Below are 25,249 nucleotides of genomic sequence, written 5' to 3'. Positions count from 1 at the left end.
GGTGTTTTCTCTCATGTGGCAGAAAAAAAGTTAAAATTTGTTGACTAGTATTATTTAAAAAGCACGGGAAAAAGCATAAATAATCACAATTTACTATTTGCTTTGCTTGCTTTATAAATACCTTTTCTTTTTTTTCATAATATCCCTCCTCCACTTTAAAAAATTTCAATAAAGCTCTGCCATCTGGCATGTATAAACAAAAGATGATTCATCATTATAAATACAAGTCTCCTGGTAACACGCAACCCACTATACAATGCAATCATAATAAATTATATTTTTTTAAATAAAACCTCTAATTCTCATTTCAGGCCACTAATACTAACCACACTCAAAATTTTAAAAAAATAAATTACACAACACAGCCTAACTATAAAAAATTCAATTTTATCTACTCAACTAACTATCTACTTATTTACAATATATTACTTTTGCATTTTTTAAATATGTTATCAGCTAAACGAAAATTTTTTCTTGACCACTTCAGTCTCATTGAGACATTTTGAAGCTAGACACCTTTCCAGGTGAAAAGAAGACAAAAAACCACTAGGAGGCAGAGTTGAGGCTGTATGAAGAGTGATTAAAAAGTTCTCATCGAATTTTTGTATTGTCTCAACAACACAGAAAGCTGTGTGTGGACGGCTGTTTGTCATGAATCAGAAGATTTACAGACCGTAATATTCGTCTTTACCGGTTTTGGATAGCACATCGCAGCTTACACAGTATTTGGTAATATACGTCTGCTACGATGTCAAGTGCATTTTGTTCTTTTGAATTAGGAAATTGGATCACAGATCTTTCCTCACGTTGGGCAGGATTTTCTAAGGCGAAGTTGTTTCTACTTACTGCTCCTCGCACTTACGCAATTCCACATTGATATTTATACATTTGTTGTAGGCGCAGAGTACTATATCGTGCTTCTGTGCATGCGTGGCTTCGTCAATGTTATTAGTTTAACAGTAAAAAATTCAAAGTTGTCCTTCGTTGATATCCATTTTATGTAGATGGCATGTTACCGCCAAGTAAGTGGGCGAGACCCAAAAACCCACGGAGATGTGTACTATAAGATTACATAGTCTGGAACCAAATCGAAACAAGACCCTTCATACTTATACATTAGTCCTACTACTAAACCACCAACTACTAACATGAGGTCTGAATCATATGCATTCCTACCGGAAATGAAATCCAGATGTCCAGCATCAAAAGCAAGTAATTTAATACTTAGAGATGGAAAGCGTCTCTATTCAATTCAAAATTAATAATTACTATAAATTTTAACTATAGGCCTGCTGTTAGTTTGGTTGATAGCATTCTTTTCTATTAGTAATACACAATAATTATGCTATATTTTCCACAATTCATGTTAGTAATTTGTGTTAATAATAATGAAATAGGCTATAATAAGTCATTATTTAGACTCCGTTTTAAGGTTACGGTATTATTTCCAAGTTTGTTGGAAATATTTAAGTTATTACCAAACTTAGTTCATAATTCAATTTTCATGTAGATTGCAACCTTAGAATCTGCATTTCGTTATAATATGAATTTTCAGCAATGATATTGAAACCATTACATGTAAAGACTGGTAACAAGAATAGTCGTGTTTGTGTTTATCTCATGTTCAGACGTTATTTTATCTTTAGACTTACCTTGCGTTAACCGTGATATGGAAAGGAAAAAAGCTGAACTTGCGCCAGTATCTTGACCGAAGGGAATAACGAGATTAGGGTTGCCTCCAAAGAATTCGATGTAATCTCTTACCCATTCAACTGCTACCACTAAGTCAAACATACCCATGTTACCAGGCAATTCCTCTACTCCCGCACTGAGAAAACCTGAGGTGAAAGTAAAATCAATCATTGTTTTACATTGACGAAGCTAAATTAATATAAGTATTACAAAACAGTTATTTTGTATCTCAGTTAGTCTTACAACACTCATACTCGAAATTCTTAGCTCAATGAAGAAAATGAGGTATATATATATAATCGGTTATTGAACTAAAAGTATAAAAGGGACTTTTATATCAATATGTTATCGTTAATAAGGTTATAATTTGTATAAAAAGAGTTACTGGAAACAAGGTGATTCCATAAATTTCTTACACAAACGATTTATGTGAGTATTGTGTTTTGAATATAATAATAAAAGAGTAATTACTAATTATTAAAAAGAAAATAGCGATTGCATTATGTACTCACCTAGTGATCCTAACCTGTATTGTGTTGTGACTACTACTACTCCCTTTTCCACGAGGGGGCCAGGCTCATACTGGGCTGCAGAACCTCTTCTGTAGCCTCCTCCGTGAATCCAAAATAGAACTGGGTGGCCAGTTTCATCGCTGCCAACATCTGGCACCTGAAATAATATATTTCATAATTATTAAATTATTAAACTCGAATAAGATATGAAAACCGTGTCTTGGTACAAGTATCTTTGAAAAGTATTGTACTAAACCGATGGATTAATATGTGATAGATTTTTAAAATCAACATCCAAAACACCATGTTTGTTTGTTTTAGCAGAACTATAGAGTGGCTAAAAATATCTTTATCTATGTTATAGGGAAATGAGAGTCCTAAATAAATCGCTGCTTTTGTTACAAAACATTCACCACTTGACTCAGTAAAATGAGTGAGCATATTGTAATGATATAAATACTAAATACCATTTGCTACCAGCTGCAGGAGTTTCCTTTGTACTATATCATTTATCTGATAAAGAGCGTCCAATAATACTCCTAATTAATTTAATGGGTTTGGGAAAGTTGTCAATTTAATCTTCGCGTTGCTGTGGTTTCTGATAATTTCTCAGCCATTGTAGCAAACTTAAATTTGAGCTACACTTAGGCCTACCGCTCACTGGCAACATTTTGTCGGGCAACTATCTTGTTGCTCTGGCTAAATGCATTGAGTCTTATTGGAGTCCGCTCACTGAGGCGACAGCGACAGAAAAGTTGCCGAGGTGTCGCCAAGCAGGGCGACAGCAGGGCAACAGCTCGGCGACGGAACAGTTGCGCAACATCTAAAAATGCATTGAGTTTTATGGTAGTCCGCTCACTGAGGCGACGGCGACAGAAAAGTTGCCGAGGTACCTCCAAATAGAAAGATAAAAAAAATAAATGTTTTCTACATTTTTTTCACGTAACAGTTCGTTCCGTGTGTAGCGCGTGAAAAGAAGTGTTCGCAATGGAAACTAACACATTATTTGATTAGTGACTAGCATTTCTTCAGTGATAAAGACTATGAAAAATTAATTGAGGAAATAGAGAAACGCCCAGCATTAAAGAAGAAATATATATAAAGAAGAAATTATGGAAGGAAGTATGTTTCGCTGTTATAAGAAACTAGAATGAGCTTTCCAGCCAAGAAACAACAACACAGGTAGGCACATTTTTCGATAATGACATATCGATGTCATACTACACACTACTACTTTCATTAATTTCCCATAACTAGAAAAAAATACAGATAAAATTATCATTTTCAAGTTTCTTTCCATTTCAAATATAAAAAAGAAAAAACTGTACTGTATAAAAATGACCGATTTTAAAACGTGAAGAATACGCGGGAAGAACGAAGAAAGCCAATTTTTATTTTATGGCTATACGTAGAACATTAAGAGTACAGTTACTGTACAGTGTTGTCGGATTGACGGTTTTGTTAGTTTCGTTCTGTTAGTTATTTCCAGTCATATTTTCGTTATTCTTGTTATCTTTTGATTCGAATAATTGTTCCCGTTCATATTAGCTCACTCATTGACGTTCAGGGATGTCATTTAAGGGGGGCAGGAGGTGCAATTGCTCTACAAGAGTTTGACGAATACATATACTTTAATCAATTCTCTACTAATATACTAGTACAAAACGTGAAAGTCTTATGTCGGTGGTGCTTTTGCCTCCCTCAAGTGAAGTCTGAAATAACGCCCCTGTTGACGCTATCTTCGAAAGTTTATTTAAATTTATTTATTTAACCATTGGAATGGGCGGTAGTTTTTTTATGTCCGAAACCAGCGATTATGTGAACTGTTCCGGTTGCCGATTATGTAAATTGTGATATCAAATGCTCGGCAACTTTTCTGTTGCCGTCGCCAGTGAGCGAGGGTATGGCAACAAAACTGTTTTGTCTCCGCGAAGTTGCTGACTGCAGGCGACAGCGACGAGATAGTTGCGCAACTGTTTTGTCGCCAGTGAGCGGTAGGCCTTACGCGTAGTTTTTTGTCTTCGAAAGCCTTCGCAAATATTCAGTAAATGTGAATGTTCCACTTTGATGCAAATTGAGTATTCTAATGTCTGTGACCATTCAGTCATTGTAAATGCGATAATTTCACACTGCATACGCTCATTCAACGGCGTCAAGCACCCAGTTGACTGGTTTAATGTGTAGTTCTTGACTTACTTACATAGGTTAGATAAAAGAAATGTAGCTGCACTGTTGTCACGTCAGAGGGCTGTGTCTGAGCACTACAAGAGTTCCGTACCTGATAAGGGAATGTGAGGCGATGAAATGGGGCCAGTGGCTACGACTGTGTGTTATTCAGTACAAAGCAGCAGTGTCGTGAAATGGAGGACAAAACTGGAACCGCCATAATAATATGATTCGGAAAGACGAACAATATGAGTATATCAAGATTGAAATGGTACTTCGGCGCAGTGCACAACAATGTTTCCAAGGACACCGTGACGACCAGTTCGCGTGAAGTGCTATGACACAAGATAAGTCATCAGTTATGCTATATGGCAGTACCTGCGGACATCGACAAAGATTGACGCACTGTCGATGTACAACGTCTTCCACACATGGAAGAAGGTTATGCAGATGAGAAGCGATTACATTGACGGAATATAATACGCGTTCTTCATGCATAAAGCCTGGTACGAATTATAACAATGCTGCATTACATTTTATCCGCTCTTGCACATATACTTCATCTCCAGTGGCAAGGCTTAAGAGTAGACAAGGTAGACAGCGACTACCCGTTAGAATTTTATGTGCATTAAGTTTAGGTCTTTTCCTACCTTAAAATTTCCTATAATTTATTTTCCTTTCTTTTCTCGAGTTGAAAGTATATTCTTATTTAGACCCTGTTTCCATGTAGGTAGACAGATCGTCCACCGTCAAGTGAAACCTTAAACATTATCCCTGTGTTGGATCTATATTTCTTGCATCAATCTATAGAAGCGTAGGAGTACGAGTCACCGCGATTAAAGACCAATTACTCGCTTTGTGTAACCTTCCAGAAAACGTTAGGCGCTCCGTCTATTACAGGGTTGGCAGTTTATACATATACCACATTGACTTGATCCCTAGTCTTCCGTTGCAAGCGCTGCTATCGGCTGAAGGAACTCCACTCACATTCTCTCGCTTAGCAACATCTGAACTCTTATTGGCTCAACACGAGGGTGTGAGTTTTAGTTTGCATTTTTGCCACGGCTCAAGACATTTTGGCAGCACAATAGTTTATTTTAAGGTAGATTAAGTACCAGAAACACACTACTTTTTGTGTTGTTGGTTTATTTTAAATCACCTTTCGAGGTTCTTCTATAAAATGTTAAATTATTACAACGTGCCGTTGATAAACGATTTCTTCTTACTGATTTTGTCCTTTTCTATGCCTAATATCCGCAAAAAGAAACCGAGCCGAAAATTCATATGTTGGATTGGCAACTCTAGCACTATTATTTATCTCGCGAGATTCACAAGTAGAAGTGGGGTGGTTAGGGCGTTTCTCTCTCTCTCTCTCTCTCTCTCTGGATGAGTGTTTACATTACAATATTATGAAATGGCTAATGTAAAATGCTTCGAAAACTTCTGGGAAATTTAGCATCCCTTTCCAGCAACAAGACTATAGCCTATAAGACGCGGAGTTATAGATTAAAGTGGAATTGGATCCACCGTAATCCGATTTCAACGCTCTCTGTATAGGAATCGGACCCGGAACTACGTGTATCAATGGTCTATGCACTAACCACTATATCAGCGGGAAGAGCTGTTTCTAAAATGTTGGTTAACAAGTCATTTAAATTAACTATTCTCACTATTGTATGTAGATCACTGAATAGATTTTAATAGCTTATGACAAAACATTTTTCAGTGAACTTCGATGCTTGCGAACAGTACTCTTTTTCCCTTAGTTGTCTCTATACCAAAGGAGCCTGAACTAGTATTGGAAAATAAACTTATTGGGCCTTATGCAGAGTCGTGTGATTAGTGCCATACTAAAGAGTTCGACTAACGTATGTTTCATGCAGTAGTCAGACCTTTAGTATACATAGTATGTGTTTCCTCCAAAGTCACAACCAGGCAGTATGTTGGATATATCAACACCAACAACTGGCCTTCGCTTTATCTCCATTCGCATTCAGCTCAAGGTGTGAGGGCCAATTGAACACAGACCTCCACAAAAAAGCGACAGAACTTTCTTGATTATCTTTATATTACGGAAATTGAACTCACTGCACTTCACTGGGTCCTAGGATGAAATTATAGCAATGTATACGTCACACCTGACGTACAAATTCTGTGAGTTTGAATACATTTCCGTTACTCATTCTTGGTGTTGCATTGTCCACTAGCAGCAGTGTAATTTACAGTCATTAAGGAGGAGATTAGAATTTAATATTCGTTTTCAGTGCCGATATAATATTAACAAAGCCTACAGTTAAAATGAATGAAAAGCAAAGGTGCCATTTCCTGAAATTGAATCTGGAACCAGATACACAGAAAACACACATGCCAAGCTTTAACTTCGTTAGGAATGTTTTTGGTGAGAAATTAATCAATTTTTCAGTTAACAGTCCAGCTCAAACCTCCTGATATTTAAGATGTGATTCCTTTTCACAATATCCAATGCAAGTTGGGCAACGTTGTCTAATAGTTTTGTTCCTGGACTAGGAGAAAGGCGGGAATGTCCTTATGATATATGTCACTATAGCACTGATAAATTTGTAAGAACGGATTTGTTTCTCTCGCGCCAATGTTTCTCTTGTTTCTCTCTTAATTTCTCACGACAATGTTTCACGTTATGCCTGCGCACGAAAGGAAGCGAAATCCGACTACGTCGCACCTGAACAACATTAGCTTTCGATACACATCAAGAGGTTTGAATCGGACTTTAGTTCACTATTTACTCTACCGTTTATCTATTATATAAAACTATATAATGATGTTGAAGATAAAATGATTACTGTTTCAAGTTTAAGAGTGAAAAATATTAATAATGTGAATCTAATTTCACAATTGAGGAGGTAAGCGCAACAGTGGTCTAACCCACATTTTTGAAAATGGAGAAAATCAAGTTAAAGTTAAATACATGTGTTTTTTTGTAATATATATATATATATATATATATATATATATATATATATATATATATATATATATATATATATATATATATATATATATATATATATATATATATATATATATATATATACGAGGGCTATCCAGAAAGTAGATTACGTTTTGGAATAAAAAATCAACAAAGTATAGGAAACAAATTTTATTATATACAGATGAAAGCCACACACAAATACTACTTTTCGACATAGTCACCATTCAAATTAAGGCATTTATCGTAGCGATGTACGAGCTTGGAAATTCCTTCGTCGAAAAATTCGGCCGCCTGCGACTTCAACCACTTCGTTACCTCTTCTTGCAGCTGTTCGTCGTCATCAAAACGCTGCATAGCCAGCCACTTCTTCATTGCTGGGAATAGGTGGAAGTCGCTCGGTGCCAGGTCGGGACTGTACGGCGGATGAGGAAACAACTTCCACTGAAAAGATTCAAGAACTTCACGCGTGACATTTGCCGTGTGGGGCCGGGCGTTGTCGTGAATCAACAAGATCTTAGAGCTCAACATTCCTCTGCGCTTGTTTTGAATTGCTCTTCTGAGGTTTTGCAGAGTTTGGTAATACCTTTGAGCGTTTATTGTAGTGCCTCTTTCCAGGAAGTCCACCAAAATCACACCTTTTCTGTCCCAAAAAACAGTCGCCATCATCTTCCTTGCCGACATTGTTTGCATGCATTTCTTGGGTTTTTGGGGAGAACCTGTGTGCCCCCACTGCATTGATTGCAATTTCGTTTCACAGTTCACGTGTTTCACCCATGTTTCGTCACCAGTAACGATGCGATCGAGTAAAGAGTCACCATCCTTATTGTAGGCGTCCAAAAAGTGCAACGCTGCAGCCATTCGCTGATTTTTGTGGTCCTCTGTCAAGATTTTTGGAATCCATCTTGCACAAAACTTGTGGTAACCAAGCTTTTCGCTGATGATTTCGTGCAACAAACTTCGCGAAATTTGTGGAAAACTCAAAGAAAGTTCCGTTATTGTGAACTTTCGATTTTCACGGACTTTAACATCGACTTTTTCGACAAGTTCGGCAGTCACTTTGCTGGGTCTCCCACTTCGATCTTCGTCGTGAACATTGGTTCGGCCCTTTTTAAATCTTATGACCCACTGTCGCACTCCACCTTCAGTGATAATGTTGTCCCCATGCACTTCACACAGCTGCCGATAGATTTCTATCGGTTTACAGTTTTTTGCTGTCAGAAACCTTATTACTGCACGCACCTCGCAGCTCGCGGGATTTTCAATTAACGCAGACATTTCAAACCGTCACAGTATCTTAACGGAGCACAGCACGAACCTCTCACTAGCACTGCTAGATGCCGACTGAGCTGCGCAACGCTCTGACCCCAAGATGGCCGCGCTAGCCCCGCCCCTAGCGGACACAGACGAAAACGTAATCTACTTTCTGGATAGCCCTCGTATATATAATACAAATATATATGTATGTATGAAAACATTGTACCACTCAACATTCAACCTCTTGTGGTTGCTTTTGGTATAATGTACAAAAAGCATATGTGTTTAACTAACTTGACTTTTCTCCATTTTTAAACAATGTGGATTAGACCACTGTTGCGCTCACCCCCTCAAATTAGTCTATGAGTATAAGCCAATAGCATAAATAACAAAGAATAGTGTTCGTAAGATGGTGCGTCTTCTCTTTTACGATTCTCTGTGAGTAGGAATCATGTCTCATTTAAACGATTCATAAAAGTATAATTCAGTCAAAATTATTAGCAGTAAAAAACGAAATTGAAAATAAATTTGCAATTTCATTCTCTCAACACAAATAATAATAATACGTTTGATTTTAATGTATTGACATAATTACCTGATGACAATTTCTGAAACAAAAAAATAATAATAATTAATTATCGATAAAGGCTGAAAGGATAGTTCATGATCAATTAAATGAAATTTCTACTCTAACGCCCCACGATTATGCACCGAAACTGAGAAAGATTGTGATGATGACAATGAATAAAATGGTGAATGAAGAAAATGGAAGAACTCCGAGGAACAAGAAACCAACGCACACTGTATTTGTCCTCCACAAAGTTCACATAGCTTATGACTCATGACAGAATTAGCTGATTAATAACAGTGGAAGGAAACGAAATAACGAGAAATGTTGTAAGAAGGATGTCTAATCACAAATTTATGTTCTAAAACCAAGCCTGTGACCAACTGGGCCAGAAATGAGTGTATTACAACTTAGTCCTATGTATGAAATATCTAGTTTTTCATCCCACGAGTATGTCCTTAATTTAAAGGAGATGGATGAATAATGAAAGTGAAGGATTATGAAATAATTGGTAGAGTGGCAGTGAGAATGTGGGAGAAAAGGAAAGAACCTGGAGAAAAACCAGAATGTTGTTCACCACAAATTCGGTCGGGGATCGAAGCAAGGATTCTTGTATTAGAGGTGAGCACTCTTTGACTAAACTACCACACCCCCACTATAAGTATTCTTGTAGCTATTAGAGTCAGATATAACTAATTTTATACAATGTTCGTGTTTTCCTATATAGGTATGACAGTTTTTGTGAAGATCTTTTATGATTGAAATATTGAAAGCTACTTAGGAATCACTGAAAAAGTTTAGTATTTAAGAAGCAAGAAAGAGATATAGTTTATGGGAAACTAAGCAATGTTGCTCTAATTCAGAGCATAGAAACGCACAACATTACTTACATAATTACAGTAATTGTAAGTATTTGAAAGAAAATTGAAGCTTATAAAACCAAACGCTTCATATTATTTATTTTTAGTTTAACATTCTTGTTCACATCGAGACCGCGTAAGACGTAATTACAGCGCGAATTACATGTATTACGTCGGGAATCAAATTCAAGTCTACTGAACTAAAAGCAATAATGCTAACCAGTAACTGCGAGAGAATTTGACATCATTAAGATGTTTTTATGTATAAATTTTTAAAATTGTTATTAATATTCTATGAGAAATATTCAAATCAGTCTACATAATTTATTGCAATCTAATTTCCACATCTTTTTCCATCTGCCTCTCAAAAATATATTCGACATTTCCTTTATGATTCTTTCGAGCTTTATGTACAACTAAGTTGCTGTTCAGAGACTCGTAATAGCCGCTAACTCATAAATTCCTTGTCACTTGATAGTAATATCACTCTAATATCATTCGGATGGCTAATCAAGCACGTTGGAAAAAAATATAACGTCATTTCCTGTGTGTAGTCCTTGTCTAGCATGCTCTCATGTCTCATTCGGAGGCCCTTGCAATTAATTATACATATCAATATATATATATATATATATATATATATATATATATATATATATATATATATATATATATACATATATATATATCATTCAGTGAAAGTAGTTTCTATACTAGTTTCAAATTAGGATTCAAATATTTATGTTCTGCACTGATGTCAATAGAGTTCCTCGTCACTCTTTCTCTTTCTAATGATCTCTTCTTCCATCTAGAGATGCAAAGACTCGAAAAAGAAACAACTTTTTTGAAGAAAGAAAGAAAGAAAGAAAGAAAATCAAGTTCTTTTGTCTGGGACATTTTAGGCTGTTCTGAACGCACTGACTTTAATGAAGAGACAACAGTACGTTTTCTTTCCTCCGTTATAACACGTGAAACCTTTAATTTCTGTACTCTGAAGAAAAAGACAGAAAAATTCAAGAATCAATTACTTGATAGGAAAGGAAAAGTCAAATGAGTGGACACATTGGGTTTCCTCAGTGGTGTAATGCTAGCATTTTTGGTAGGCATATGCTTGATCGTTTTCAAAAGTATAGCGTATACGCAAGATTACTTGGCGTATACGCACTCCAATATAAGCTCATTCTTTCGTGAATTTAAGGTGAGTATACGCTGAACTATAAAAATTTTAGGTGGGTATACGCCGTATACTCCCGTATACGCCCCATTTCGCCCCATTTTCCTACTTCCAAGGATTTACTTGTAGAACTGTAAAGAGTACTTTTGAACGGAGAAGAAATGCAAGCGAAGATGTTATTTTATCTGTTTCTTGGTTTACGGTAATTTTTCTTGCCTATTAGTTCGAATTTAGACATTCCGTAAAAGATATACATACAAGATGTACAATTTTCAGGCACTGGATTACGTGCTTAGATAACCAAATCGACACCATGTAAATGTTGGGTTACGTAACTTATACTTCCTGGGAACCGAAGAAATACCAGTTTGAAAACCAATTAATATAGCCAACCCCTGATTGAATAGGATGTACGTAAAGGCACTATTTTTAATTGTAAGACCATTACAAGAATACAGAGGTGCTACTTGAATAAGGAAGTCACAGAAAACCAAAAGAAAAGCGAAAACTTCCGTTTTCTTCTTTTAAAAGCGGGCTTTAATGGGAAGAGACCTTTCCCCCTTCCAACAAAAGGGGATTCCTTTTCCTCCGTCCACGCGTATCGCTATTACTTGTCAGTCGTAATATTTTTGACTAACTCTGTATACAGATGTATGTGTTTTGACTAACTCTGTATACAGATGTATGTGTTTTCAACTCAAATAAATCAGCTACTGTCCACAGAATATTTTTCATATAGGCTTACTCCATTTAGACCTATACTTTTCAAGCTTTTCAGGTTAGATCTCAGGTTTCTTTGTTTTTTGACGTGGAGGGGGTACGGTGGCTCAGTGGTAGATATTTTTTCTTGTGCCTGGGTTCTTTGGCTCGATCCCCGGCCAAGTGAGTTTGTGGTGGATAATAACGTGTTTTCTCTCGGAGTACTCTCTTTCCTCCCACATTCTCATTCCACTAATTTTTCCATCATTTACTTGCCTTAATCATCCGTCTCCCTTAGCCTAAAGGGCAGTATCGTGGGAAGTGAAAGATTTCATTTTCTTTTGACTCGAGTCCTTTTGCGGTTCACCTTTGACTTGGGCCTTTTGTCGCGGTGCCCTTTCGACTCGAGTTGAGTTGAAATTCAGTTTAGCGTCCCTTTCAGCAGCGAGGCTATGTGAGACGTGGACCTACTGATTAACGTGGAATCCGAACCACATGAGTTCCTGCCGGGAATCGAACCCGGGTCTCCCGCGCCAAGGCCTTTCGACCCGAGTCCTTATGACCGGAGTTCTTTTGACCCGGGCCTTTGTGTCCTCGCCCTTTTATCCGGGCTCTTCTAACGTGGCACCGAACTCCAAAGAACGTCAGAAGACCGACGCGTGATTTGACATGGGGATGTGTGATAATAATAATAATAATAATAATAATAATAATAATAATAATAATAATAATAATAATAATAATAATAATAATAAGAAGAAGAAGAAGAAGAAGAAGAAGAAGAAGAAATAAGAAAACAATAAAAAGAAGAGCACTAATATAAAACACAATGTAATAATAATAATAAACTTTATTTCACGTGCTGAGAACAGCTAAAATACAGCACTTTGTCTTAATATACATTATTTTAGCGCTATAATTTATAGTAGTAGTAGTGATAAAAATTTATTACCTCTTAAACATAAATTATTGATAGGGGCAGGAGCTTTTCGCAAGTTTTCGAACAAAGTCGGGAATTAGTTTTTCAACGAACTACATCAGATTGAGTAAGGAAGTAGGTATTTTGAAGTCGCGACAAAATGCGATAACTGACATTCTGAGCGAAATATGTCGCAAAACGCGACAAATTGCGATTTTTTTAAAACATCAAATTCAGTTGTTAAAATACAAAAATAAAAAGTATAATTTTCCTAATCTAATGTAATGTATCTTTTTTTTTCTTTTTTTGCATGTGTTTTTGGTGTATAGCTAATACAACGTATGGTGTTTTGTGATGGCAATCATGATGATACTGTGCTAATGTATTTTAAGTTTTTGGACTTGTAAAAGAAGAAAGAAGTAGTTTGTTGTTATTAGCTGCATAAAGAATAACTTCATTGTCCTAAGTAGTAATATTGTTTATTACTTATATTGGACGTATATAAGAGTTTGTATAATTTATATTAGAGTTTGTAAAATAATTTACTTAGCGACAAAATGAGAAATTTTATATCTCAAAATGCGACAAAATATGAAATGTTTAATTTTAAATGCGAAATGTTTAATTTCAAATTGCGAAAAACTCCTGCCCCTAATTATTGGTTATAAAATTACTGACAGTGTAGTCTATGTCAATTACTAAAAAGAATGACAAGTCAAAAATTAAAAGTAAAAATAAAAACTACTAAGTTACATTAAAAATTCTAAAATAAAGTCATGTTTTGAGACATGCATTCATTATAGCGTGTTAGAATCCTAAAAATTAAAATATGTTTTCTATTATGTGGTTCCAATAAAATTTTTACCATTGTATCATATATGTTGGAACTTTAAAATCTACATTTTTAAAAATATAGTTCGAGGTACATCGATTGTCAAGTATCTTTTTTACAAATACAGAGTCAATCAATTTTCTCTTGTAGATAATAATAATAACCGTTGTTGCTAGCTTTCTTAATCGCAGTCTACCACCTCTAACAATACAATTATAATATTAAATCTATTCTTACCCGTGGTGTAAACACATTAAGAAACAAACAATCTTCACTTCCAATAATTCCTTCCTGGCCCCAAGGTGCTGGTTGTGGACATGGAGGACCCGGTGCTGTTCCATTGATGTTGCCTTTCAAAAATAACTTTCTTGGTCGCTGTCAATACAAATAATTTTTATTAGTTAGGAAAATTTACATATTTTTTTATTTCTATTTGTAAATCATAATAAAAATATATATGCATAGTAGATTTAGCGTCTTTCATTATTAATTTCATGAGCTGCTGCGGCAATCGAGTCCAGTGCGCATCTCTTCATCAGGGGCGGACTGGTCTACCCAGTTACCTAGCAATCGGTGGATGAGTCAACATGATAAAGACGAAAGCGACTATTTCTAGAAATTGCTTGAATGTTTTACCTTGTTTTTCCTTCAACACCTTCTAGTGTTAGACTGCATGAAATGTTCTCATGAATATATTTTCTTAAAAAAAAAAAAAAAAAAAAAAAAAAAAAGGAGGAGGAGGAGGCTTTAATCATCTTAAATACTGCCAGTTCATTTGTTATCCGTTTTCCTGTATTTTTCGCAAAACTTCTTTCTTTTTTCTTTTCTTTTTTTTTTACAATTTAAAAATAGAACAGGATGATTAGTTTTCTATAATTGATACATTTGTTTCAATTGGGCCATCAGAAAACTGATTGTATAGTAGGGATCTCTCCTTACTACCAAGCTCTTCCACATTAGAATAATGAGGAATGGATTGAATGTAGTGGTGTGGGTCACTCATTAAAATCGTAGATTCCTCCTTAGCAGCTGTCCAGTTGAGTTAGGACCTAAGCACAAATTGAAGTCAAAACACTTCTTACATCTACGAAGCATAGTAAATGAGCATTAACAACAGTGGCGTATTTAAGGAGGGTTTCGGGCTTAATTCCCCCTGAAATTTTATTTACGATACTGAAGTAAATGTAATATCTTGCAGAATTTTCAATTTCCAGGACTAAAGTTAGCGAAGCTCCCCCCGAAACAAAATCGTAAATACGCCACTGATTAAGAAGCTAACCGACATCAACCACAGCCTACATCTGAAAAGATATGCACAATGCTGAAACTAAAGCTAGCCCAGCTGAAACTAAGGGCTAATCTTTGTTTTGTTCATTGTCTTTACGACTTTACTGTCGTTTTTTTTTTTTTTTAGTCCAATGGTATGAGTGAGTCTTTAAATAAATCAATAAGATGTGGGATTGATGGCTTTATTGTTATATTTCTCGTAATTATCTTTAACTATTTAAGTATCTACAACTGATAAAACTTCAAAAAAATTATAATCTCAATGAAAACACTGTGGACGGAACTCGAGAACTTACAAAAAACTTCACATGATACATTATTCAGTAAATTTGAAGAGTTCAGGCTGAAGAACAGTAAATACTTAACAAAACCTTCAGCAGTGAAGGCCTGTCTGAAGAAGAGGATACAGTTTCCACGAAGATAAACAGGATTATGGAACATTCTGTACTCTCTCGTCGTCATCCCATTCAACAGTACTGGACCAGCTAAATTTCGTAAAGCGGTATCCTATTCGGTCAACTGAAATTGATCTTGATAACTTTATATTCAACTGAAGAAATGGTGTATTATCGCACTTCACTAGGGAAAACGGTGGGGTGCTGACTGCACAGCCAATTATTGGTGCTGATTGCCACGACTGGCGCTGATTGCCAATATCAAGGTGCTGACTGCCACGAGCCTGAGAGAAAGTTGCTAGACGTAACATTACCGGACGCCAAGAAGCATGAAAGAAACTAGATGAACCTTAGGATCGTGTTGTTCACACCAACACCTAACAAAGGTAAACAGGTCTCTGTATGTACACTCATGTCCAAAATTATTGCCGCATGACTATAAATATGTTGTTCTAGTAATATAATTTGATAACGATTTCGCCCGGTATTTCTTATAATGTTAGTATGTGTATAATCGGCAAAGACAAGTATGTGGTAAATTTCATGTCAAAAGAGCAGTAAATAAGAACAATAAAACGAAAATAAAATTTTCTTGTCCATTTAGTTACATTTTATTTTACTCATTATGATTTTCGTATTTATAATTCTTTACCTATGAAATTTACCACAAATATACATTTCCTGATTATACACATAATATCAGTATTGAAAGTACTCTGCAAAATTATCAAATTATATTCTTATAAGAAGACAGTTATAGATATGCGACAATAATTTTGGACATGAGTGTACTTTCAGTTTTGTCAGGTTGCGGTGCGTACAAAATTGGTACGATTTATGTGTTCTCACTTGAACTCCCTTTGTCAGCATGAACTGTGTACAGCTGCGCAAATTGTTTCGGAAAGGGAAGTTCAGGAGAAAGCACTCGGCTGCAGAGAAAGTAAGCATGCCATTTGAAGCCCCAATTCATGCTGATTACAACAAGCTAATAAAATTCCTGTACGGTTGAGAACGGTTCGAGATATAGCCCAGTCAATAAAGGTTTTTGCAAGGAAAAAATTTGGGTAAAGCTGATTTTCTCCCAAGTGATAGACCACTATGAGGGGAACATTTTCCCAAAAGTCCCCGCCCCTCCCCCTGGAGCTTTCCCCCCCATGCCTCCTCAAAGTTAAAAAATTGGCGTTTTAGATAAAAGGCCATATCTTCAAAACTAATGGACATATTGACATGCTTCTTTTTTTCTCGTAATCTGTGAAATGTGCTCTACACATTTTTTTCCTTAAAGTTTTTCATAAACCTAATGGTTTCTTGGCAATTTTAACCTAAAGAGTAAAAAACGAAAAAATCGCCCGCGCCATTTTGTTTTTCCTCTTATATTTCCTTAGTGAGTTGTGATATGGAAAAATGTTTAAAATAAATCTTAAAGAGCATAAAATTATCTTTTCAACGGTGTATATATTGTGGAGGTTACTCTTAAAATTAGCCATGTAGCGAGGTAAGTTTGAAGACGAGCGGGCTCAAATTTTCGCCTCAAACATCAGTCACTATGTTTCATTTCGAAAGAAAAAAAAATACTAATAACAAAGCTTTTTTTTTCAAATAATAAACCAAGAAAAGCATTTTTGTTTAGTCCTGTCTCCCCTGTGAAGCTTTAACCCTTACTCTATCCCCATTACCATTCCAAATTTAAAAATAAGCGTTTCTGACAAAAGGTATTATCTCCAAAACTATTCAACACACTGGTAATTTTCACATTCTGTTTTATTCTTAAAAAGTGACAAAATTATTTTATTTTATTTTCTATTTTTTTATAAATCTAATAATTTCTAGATAAACAAATAAACTATAAAAATTTGAAATATTTTGTTACTGCAGTATTTTCAACTTAATCTTCCGTAGCTATACAGTATACTATTTAATTTTCGGATGATGATTCTACAAGTTCTTCCTCGGAATAGAAATGTGAATTTAGGCAAGACAGCCCACTACAGTGCTCACACATTGCAGAGCAATCTATTTTAGTTATTTTACATTTACAGTATTGGCCACATCCTTGCTTACACGAACATGATATTATGTACAGAAGCTCGTCTGGTGCAAATGGCTTGGAGGTGGGAATAGGTTTCAATGTCTTTTTGAAGCGTCCGTTTTCTTTAATTAATTCTATCCTCCAACCCCATTCTGTGTCAGGAAGTTTATTTCCTAACCATTTCTGTACTTGCAAAAATACTCTGAGCGAATGTTCATTACACGCTTCAGAAGTTGGAGGTAGTTTGGCCAGGTCAAAGTTAGATCTTAGTGAACTTTTCTTTGTCAAAGACAAAAATCTGTGGTATCGGGCTTCATTCGCTAAACTGCATTGCTGTTCCGAAAAAATCTTCTACAGCCTCATGAACTTTGAGAAAGAATGGTGTTCCAAGTACCCATTTTGAAAGAGTATTGTCAGTAATGCCACGGTCATGTGTCAGTCCTCCAACAGATTTCGTGGGTCGCATCAAATCTTGTTCTATGCACATATCAGACCACGTTCCTGACCAGTACTTGCCTTTCCGCCTAATAGTGAAGAATCCTTTCTCCTTAAAAAGAACTAGTTCTTGATTTGTGAGTTTTGATTCAAGTTTGCACATCTCTTGTGCATACAAGTGGGCGGATTTAGCATAAGGGAGATGTCCGGCAGCATGAAAATATGGGAGTATTTGAATTGTTGTATTCAGATGTAAATCCCAGTTTCCTGATCTTTCTGCATAGATAAACAGCATTATAAGGTCAATGCACCTAAGGAGATTAACCCACAGCTTAATTGTTCTGCTTAAAGTTCTAATTTCCTGCAAGAAATCGTTAAATTTGCTCAAAGCTTCTTTTACAGCTGGTTCTTCTAGAACATCTTGTTCATTAAAACCCTTTTCAAGAAGATCTTTAGAAATATTTTCCAAATATGCAAGAGAGCCATTTATTTCAGGAAAACTGCTCTTCATCACTTTAACAATCGCACAAGCAGTAAGGCTATATGCTCGGACAGCTCTTGCGTATGCGTGACCATTTAACATGTGGTTCACAGTCAGTTTACCGTAAACTGTAGCCCATAGGTCTTCCAAACCACTCCCCTCCATTATCTTTCCAATAGCACCCATAAAAGACATTAATAGATGGAATCCTCCTAGCCTCAGAATAATTTTTGACACTTCACTGTTGGGATTTGCTGACGCTACAATTTCAGCCGCCTTTAAAAACAATGGTTGGTCGAACGTAACAATACAGGCACGGCGTTGCTTCTGACATTGTTCTGCAGCATAACTGAGAGCAGAGAAAATTGTTGATGGATTGCTAGGATCCATGTTTATAAAGGGAATTCCTAATATATATGTATCCTCACAATATTCTCGTCTACTCATTACGGAGGTCATGAATCCATTCCACCCAGGCTGCATATCTGCGTCTGCAATCCACAAAACATTCATTGGAAATATGGGGTGTACCGTTCGACATTCAATTCCTCTGGTAACTTTCAGGTCATTAAAATCTTCCTCAAAAATATTGGAGAGCCCACTACGGTGACTTTTTTTGGCATACGAAAGAATACGAATAGTTTCAGGATTAAATGTTCCCAACGGAGTTCGCTTCACCTCCACTTCTGTTTTAACACATTTACTTAGTGTTATGCATTTTATCCTCCATGATATTTGAGGCGAAAATTTGAGCCCGCTCGTCTTCAAACTTACCTCGCTACATGGCTAATTTTAAGAGTAACCCCCACAATATATACACCGTTGGAAAGATAATTTTATGCTCTTTAAGATTCATTTGAAACATTTTTCCATATCACAACTCACTAAGGAAATATAAGAGGAAAAACAAAATGGCGCGGGCGATTTTTTCATTTTTTACTCTTTAGGTTAAAATTGCCAAGAAACCATTAGGTTTATGAAAACCTTTAAGGAATACGAAATTGTAGAGCACATTTCACAGATTACGAGAAAAGAAGAAGCATGTCAATATGTCCATTAGTTTTGAAGATATGGCCTTTTTTCTAAAACGCCAATTTTTTAACTTTGAGGAGGCATGGGGGGGAAAGCTCCAGGGGGAGGGGCGGGGACTTTTGGGAAAATGTTCCTGTCATAGTGGTCTATCACTTGAGAGAAAATCAGCTTTACCCAACTTGAGAGAAAATCAGCTTTACCCAAATTTTTTCCGAACTTTGATGTTTTTTGACCATTGACTGGGCTAATATTCAACTTGGAAGTTTATATGAGAAAATGAGGATATACGCATTTATACGCGTTAAGTACAACATAATTAGTAACGAATATTGACATACGAATTGAAAGCTATCGGAAGTAACAGAAAAAAGTGCTTTGCAATAACTAACGATTTTGATAGATACAATTAGTCATTACATTGTTCACAATAATCATAGGTTAGAGATGAAAATTGATCACTGTTGTTTTTTGAAGAAATGACGCAGGCAAAAGACTCCCTTGCACCATGAACATTTTATATGTGCAATTGCGTTGCATCTGTCAAGGGAACAGTTCGCAGAACCAAAGCAAAAAGCAAATTCGACAAGTGATTCAAAAGTTATAGGCCTATAATTTGTTCGTAACCTGCCTTGTAGAACGCAAACTGAAACAATCCAATGTATTGCGGTGATCGGAAGTGATTCGTATGGACACTAACTTTATTTGATTGTTTCATTGGTACATTATAACGTCCAGATGAAGAAGTTTCATCTCCTGCCATAATCTTTGATTGATCGGAATCAAAACACATCAAATGGTTGCACAAATCTTGTGTAATTCTTTGGTATCTTCTCAACCATTAGGTCTTTGCCATCCGTAATGCTACTTGTAATGGACAATTTGTCTGTGAATGGACCCCAATGATCAAGCAATAGCAAATTCAAACCATCAGGCTTCGCCAAGGGAGAGAATACTTAGAAACAATGCATTGAAACGTGCATCCACTCATTTTCTTATATAAATTTCCAAGATGAATATCACGAACATTTCTCAACGTACAGGAGTTTTATTACCTGTTGTAATCAGCATGAATTGGTCCTTCAAATGACATGCTTATTTCTCTGCAGGCGAGTGCTTTCTCCCAAACTTCCCTTGTCAGCTGGCTTCAGACCATCATATCCATTAAATAATACAATAAAACAATTAATGTAAACAATGAAATGTGCAAATTGTACATATAACAAAAAAGACAATTCCTTTATAAACATCCAAATGTATGTCGTTCCACTTAGTGAGCAACTTTGTAACTTATAGGATGCCACATAGATTTGCTGCGATGATTACTAAATTAATTCCTAATTAATTCCTACTAAATTAATAATCATAAATTTAGTATGAGGGATTAATTCCTCTAATTTCCAAATACAGTTTCTCCCAGGCTCGTGGCAGTCAGCACCTTCATATTTGCAATCATCGACAGTCGTGGCAATCAACACCAATAATTGGCTGTGGCAGTCAGCACCCGTGGCAATCAGCACCTATCCAGGAAAACTATGGAGTACATAAATGATTTACTTATTGTAAAGAAAACAACAAGTGCGTTTGTTTGATTTGCATGGCATTTTCAAATGAAAAAGTTCATTTGTAATTAGGCCCAAGATTGATATAAAACATCAGTATAATGATCTTGAAGAGCAGGAACATTCAAAAGTGCACATACATGCTATACTGTAGCTTATGTGATGGAAAGATGAAACTATGAAAAACAGGGATGTTAGTGAGAGACAAAAGTGACGTTGATTTACGGAAGAAAGTTCTAATGCGAATAGTTGAGATTGTTTTTCTCGCAAGACAAGATTTGACTTACAGGGCGAAGCGAAAGGAAGCCGCTACATATTTGAACAACAGTACAGTAGTATTAATCATGGTAATTTTTTTGAAGTAGTCTTGTTGATGATTAAATATTGTTTTTATGTAATGTATTATACTGTATATATATGGGCGGATCGAGGGGCTAAATGGGCTTTACCTCAAAATTTCTAGTGCATAATGGCCTTTGGTTTCAGTGGACAATAGAAGGACTAACTAGAGTCTATTTTTTTAAAAAAATACTAACTCTATGGCCTATGGAACCCAGAAGTTGCCGCGGTCACAAATCCTCTCCACTGACCTATCCTTAGCCAACGGGATCTAGATTCTACTTTGTATTCCTATTTCTGCGAGATCCATCATTATATTGTCTTCCCATCTGCGCTTAGGTCTTCTTAATGGTCGTTTTCCGATTGGCCTTCCAGTTAAGACTTTGAAAGTGTTCCTACTTTCTTCCATTCTGGCTACATGACCTGTCCACCTAAGCCTCCTAGATTTGATTACGCTAACAATGTTTGGTACATCGTATAAATTATGTAGTTTCTCGTTATGAAGTTTCCGCCACTCCCCATTCTCGTTCCTCTTGGGTCCGAATATTCGTCTCAGGATCTTGTTCTCAAATACTTCCAGTTTATGTTCTTCCCTCAGAGTAAGAGACCATATTTCGCAACCATACAGAACAACAAGCATGATTATCGTTTTGTATATTTTATCCCTCAAATTCCTCGACAGAATTCGCGACAATAAGAGATTTTGAACTGAATAATAACACGGATCCCCTGCTTTTAGTCGACATTTAATTTATTCGCGAATATAGTTTGCGTTTGTTAATATTGATCCTAGATATTTGAAAGTATCCACTTTATCAAAAATATTTGATATTTTGACGCATCCATAATTTGCCGTGTTACGATCCCGACGAACTTCCATGTATTTAGTTTTCTCTGCATTTACTTCTAAACCCATGTCCCTGCAAGCTTTTACTAAGACCTCTGCATTTCTTTCTATTGTTCTCCTATCATCCCTTAACTATGAGTCTAGTTACTAGAAATGTCCCAAAACCCGTTTAACCGATTTAGGTTCGGTCGAAGTTCATCAAACCGATCAAACATAATCTGTCGGTTTACTTCAGAACCCGAACCATAATTTTCCTCAGTTCGATTTGAAAACAGACATTAGGTTGCCACTTTGCAGAGGATTTGCTGTTTCACTTTTGAAGGGAATTACGATTTCACATGTTTTATTCTTAATAGTCTTGAGAAAAGACATTAATAATCAACAGAAAATAGAACCATTTTCAGTTCCGTTAAGTTTGAAACCGGTTCATATTACAAACCAAAACTGAGGCTTGCGATTCCTCGAACCGTCCAGCTTTACCAACCACCCCTTTGACCATACCCTATATCCACGCATATATATATATATATATATATATATATATATATATATATATATATATATATATATATATATATATATATATATATATATATATATATATATATATATATATAAGGAAGGTAATGAATACGCTCTTAGGTCAAGGATATGACCAAAGTTGTTTTGAACTCAACAGGCTACTTGAACAGTTTAGCATCATGTTGCAGGCCACAATGAAAAACAATACAAGCAGCAGTCTTCGCAAAATCCATTAAAAAAACAAACTTTTCAACGTTTTTGTAAACGTTAGATACCAAACACTAAACTTTTGTAGTTGTAAATATACTTTAAATGTTAAAAGTTGTTAATATGAATTTAAAACTTTACTCCTTTTGCATTTATATGGAAAAGTGGCAATTTGGACATTATGGAAAAGAAATGTTACGAATATTATTTATTTCAAACCTATTTTAGCTTTCCTTGAGGTGTAAAAGGCAATAGCTGTAGTATCAGTTTTTTTACATTATAATTCCTCGCTTTTTACACTCCACAAAAAAAATCCATACACAATAACGTAATAAACAGAACATATGTTTGAGGACGCGAGGTCACATATCATTGCTTCGCAGTCCAACAATTAGACATCCCTGCTCCCGACAATTCCTCAATATCAAGGAGACTAGAAAAATAGTAAACACGACAATCTACAATGCACAAGTGCCTCGTGAAAAAATATAATAATGAAGAAACACCCGAAAAATATTGTTAATTAACATAACGTATAGCCTCAGTCCTCAAGCAGGGCGATAAGATTATCTAAATGCTGCAACAACATCCATTAATACTACTGCTACCACACATATTTCAACAACCCCAAGTACAACAACAACTGTTATTACTACTACTATTATTATTATTATTATTATTATTATTATTATTATTATTATTATTATTATTATTATTATTATTATTATTATTATTATTATTATTATTATTATTAATTATAATAATAATAATAATAATAATATGGAAGTAATATACATATTAGTAATTGCTTTCTATGGATATTTTCTGTTTGATATTTCTACTGGAACGTTTGCCTCTCATCGTCTTACTACAACATATATTTACTTCAGTTCCGTGGTTTGGGGTACGAGGTTCCGCGTTCGCTTCTTTATGGGAGAGTCTTTGTGATATTAACTGTCCTCGATGTTTCCGTGTTCTTGTTACTGTTCTTTAAAGAATTACTGGAAAAAATGGTAAAAGTGAGTGAAACGAGTAAAATTAAGTAAAGCGAGTAAAAATACGCAACTTAGAGTGCTGATGAAAGTTCGCTAAATTAGTTACCTTTCTAAAAAAAAAATAATAATAATCCAGTGCTCTGAAACACTAGATTCCGGCCAAGAGGAGTGCCTCTTAAGGGTTCGAAGTCCTCTGAAGACCAATTTCTCCTTCGTGTCCTTGCGTATTTGTATATCTTTATTTTTCAATTTAAATTTGAATTCTTTGGACTATTGTTTCTTCATAACACTACTATTTTATCATGACTGAAATCAGAGTATTCCTTCATTATTACAACACTGGAATCGTAAAAGTATACAATTTGCTAAATTCATTGCATATCGAGTCTTTCCCCCTCTTCCTCAACAGTGATGTCTCAGAGTTGGGGTTTAAGCGTCGGTTCCACAATCTTTGGATCCTGGGTTCGATTCCCTTTGAAATAATTATGGAAAATTTTATCATTTGTAATATTCATACTTCTGATGTATACTAACATGAAAAATATCAAGTTTCTCACTGTCTTGAAACGACTTTCTTCGTAGGTGAAATACTAACAACACAACATACGCCAGTCGTATCAACCTTGATTCGTACTGTCTGGGTACGTGAAGTGTTGAACCAAATGAATACATAAGGCTTATTTGAAGGATAAGGGAAAAAAAAGAAGGAATGTCACAAAACTTCATTTTCGAGAAAACGGCGTTTTTATATTTTAAACTGCGTAATAAAATAGGTGAGTCAAATCTTTAGCCCCTTTTTACATGAACATTTCGACATCTACGCATGCATGGTATATACTGTCAAATAGTGCCAAGAGTCACCAACAGATAGGAGAAAGTACCCGATAAAGCACACACATGAACATCCCTTCCCCATCCCATCCCTTGTTTTTTCCCCTTCCCCATCATTTTTACTGCTAGTAAAGGTTAAAAGTGTGACTGATCAAGAACAGACGTTATTGTTTCCTAGCAATTGTGGAATTGTTTCTAACTTTCTATTCTTCTTCTACTATTAGTATTTCTGCTAGAAATAATAATAATATTTTCGTTCACCATTTCCAATATATCCGTTCAATCAAAATTTGTAAATAGGATCAATTCTTTATTATATTCGTATATGTATATTTTGTTAAAATACCAATATAACGCATAAACAATCCATATTCTTTTACCCAAAGAAATGGCGTTACTATGTATCATGATGAAGACAACAAAAATCCTACTTATTTTATTACGAGCGTGACTATAACCTTACTATCATCATCAGTGTTCCACCACACTAACAGGTCATGATAGCAAACCGATCTTTCATTTCTATTCTCAGCCTTCGATTTTGTTACGGAATCAAAATTTTCGATCGAGCTGACACTTTCCTCTTCCCCTCTTTTTTCTCCAGAAACTAATACTTATAAATTATCTCTTATAAGGCAATTCATCC

General features: G+C 35.5%; 1 protein-coding gene across 1 annotated transcript in view; it reads right to left on the bottom strand.

Annotated features, from left to right (window-relative positions):
* The window catches only part of LOC145693405 (carboxylic ester hydrolase), a 98,154-nt gene that overhangs the window by 46,765 nt on the left and 26,140 nt on the right, over positions 1-25,249 (bottom strand). Inside the window, exons 2-4 of the mRNA XM_081769372.1 lie at positions 13,882-14,019; positions 2,205-2,361; positions 1,653-1,838 (exon numbers count right to left, since the gene is read on the bottom strand). Coding sequence (XP_081625498.1) covers positions 1,653-1,838; positions 2,205-2,361; positions 13,882-14,019 — 481 coding nt within the window. The remainder of the gene's footprint in view (positions 1-1,652; positions 1,839-2,204; positions 2,362-13,881; positions 14,020-25,249) is intronic.

The sequence above is a fragment of the Thermobia domestica genome, chromosome 8 (genome assembly GCF_964235325.1).
Source record: "Thermobia domestica chromosome 8, izTheDome1.hap1.1, whole genome shotgun sequence".
NCBI classification, from domain to species: Eukaryota; Metazoa; Arthropoda; class Insecta; order Zygentoma; family Lepismatidae; genus Thermobia; species Thermobia domestica.
The sequence above is the reverse complement of the archived record's forward strand: the minus strand, read 5'-3'. Positions and strand labels throughout refer to the sequence as shown.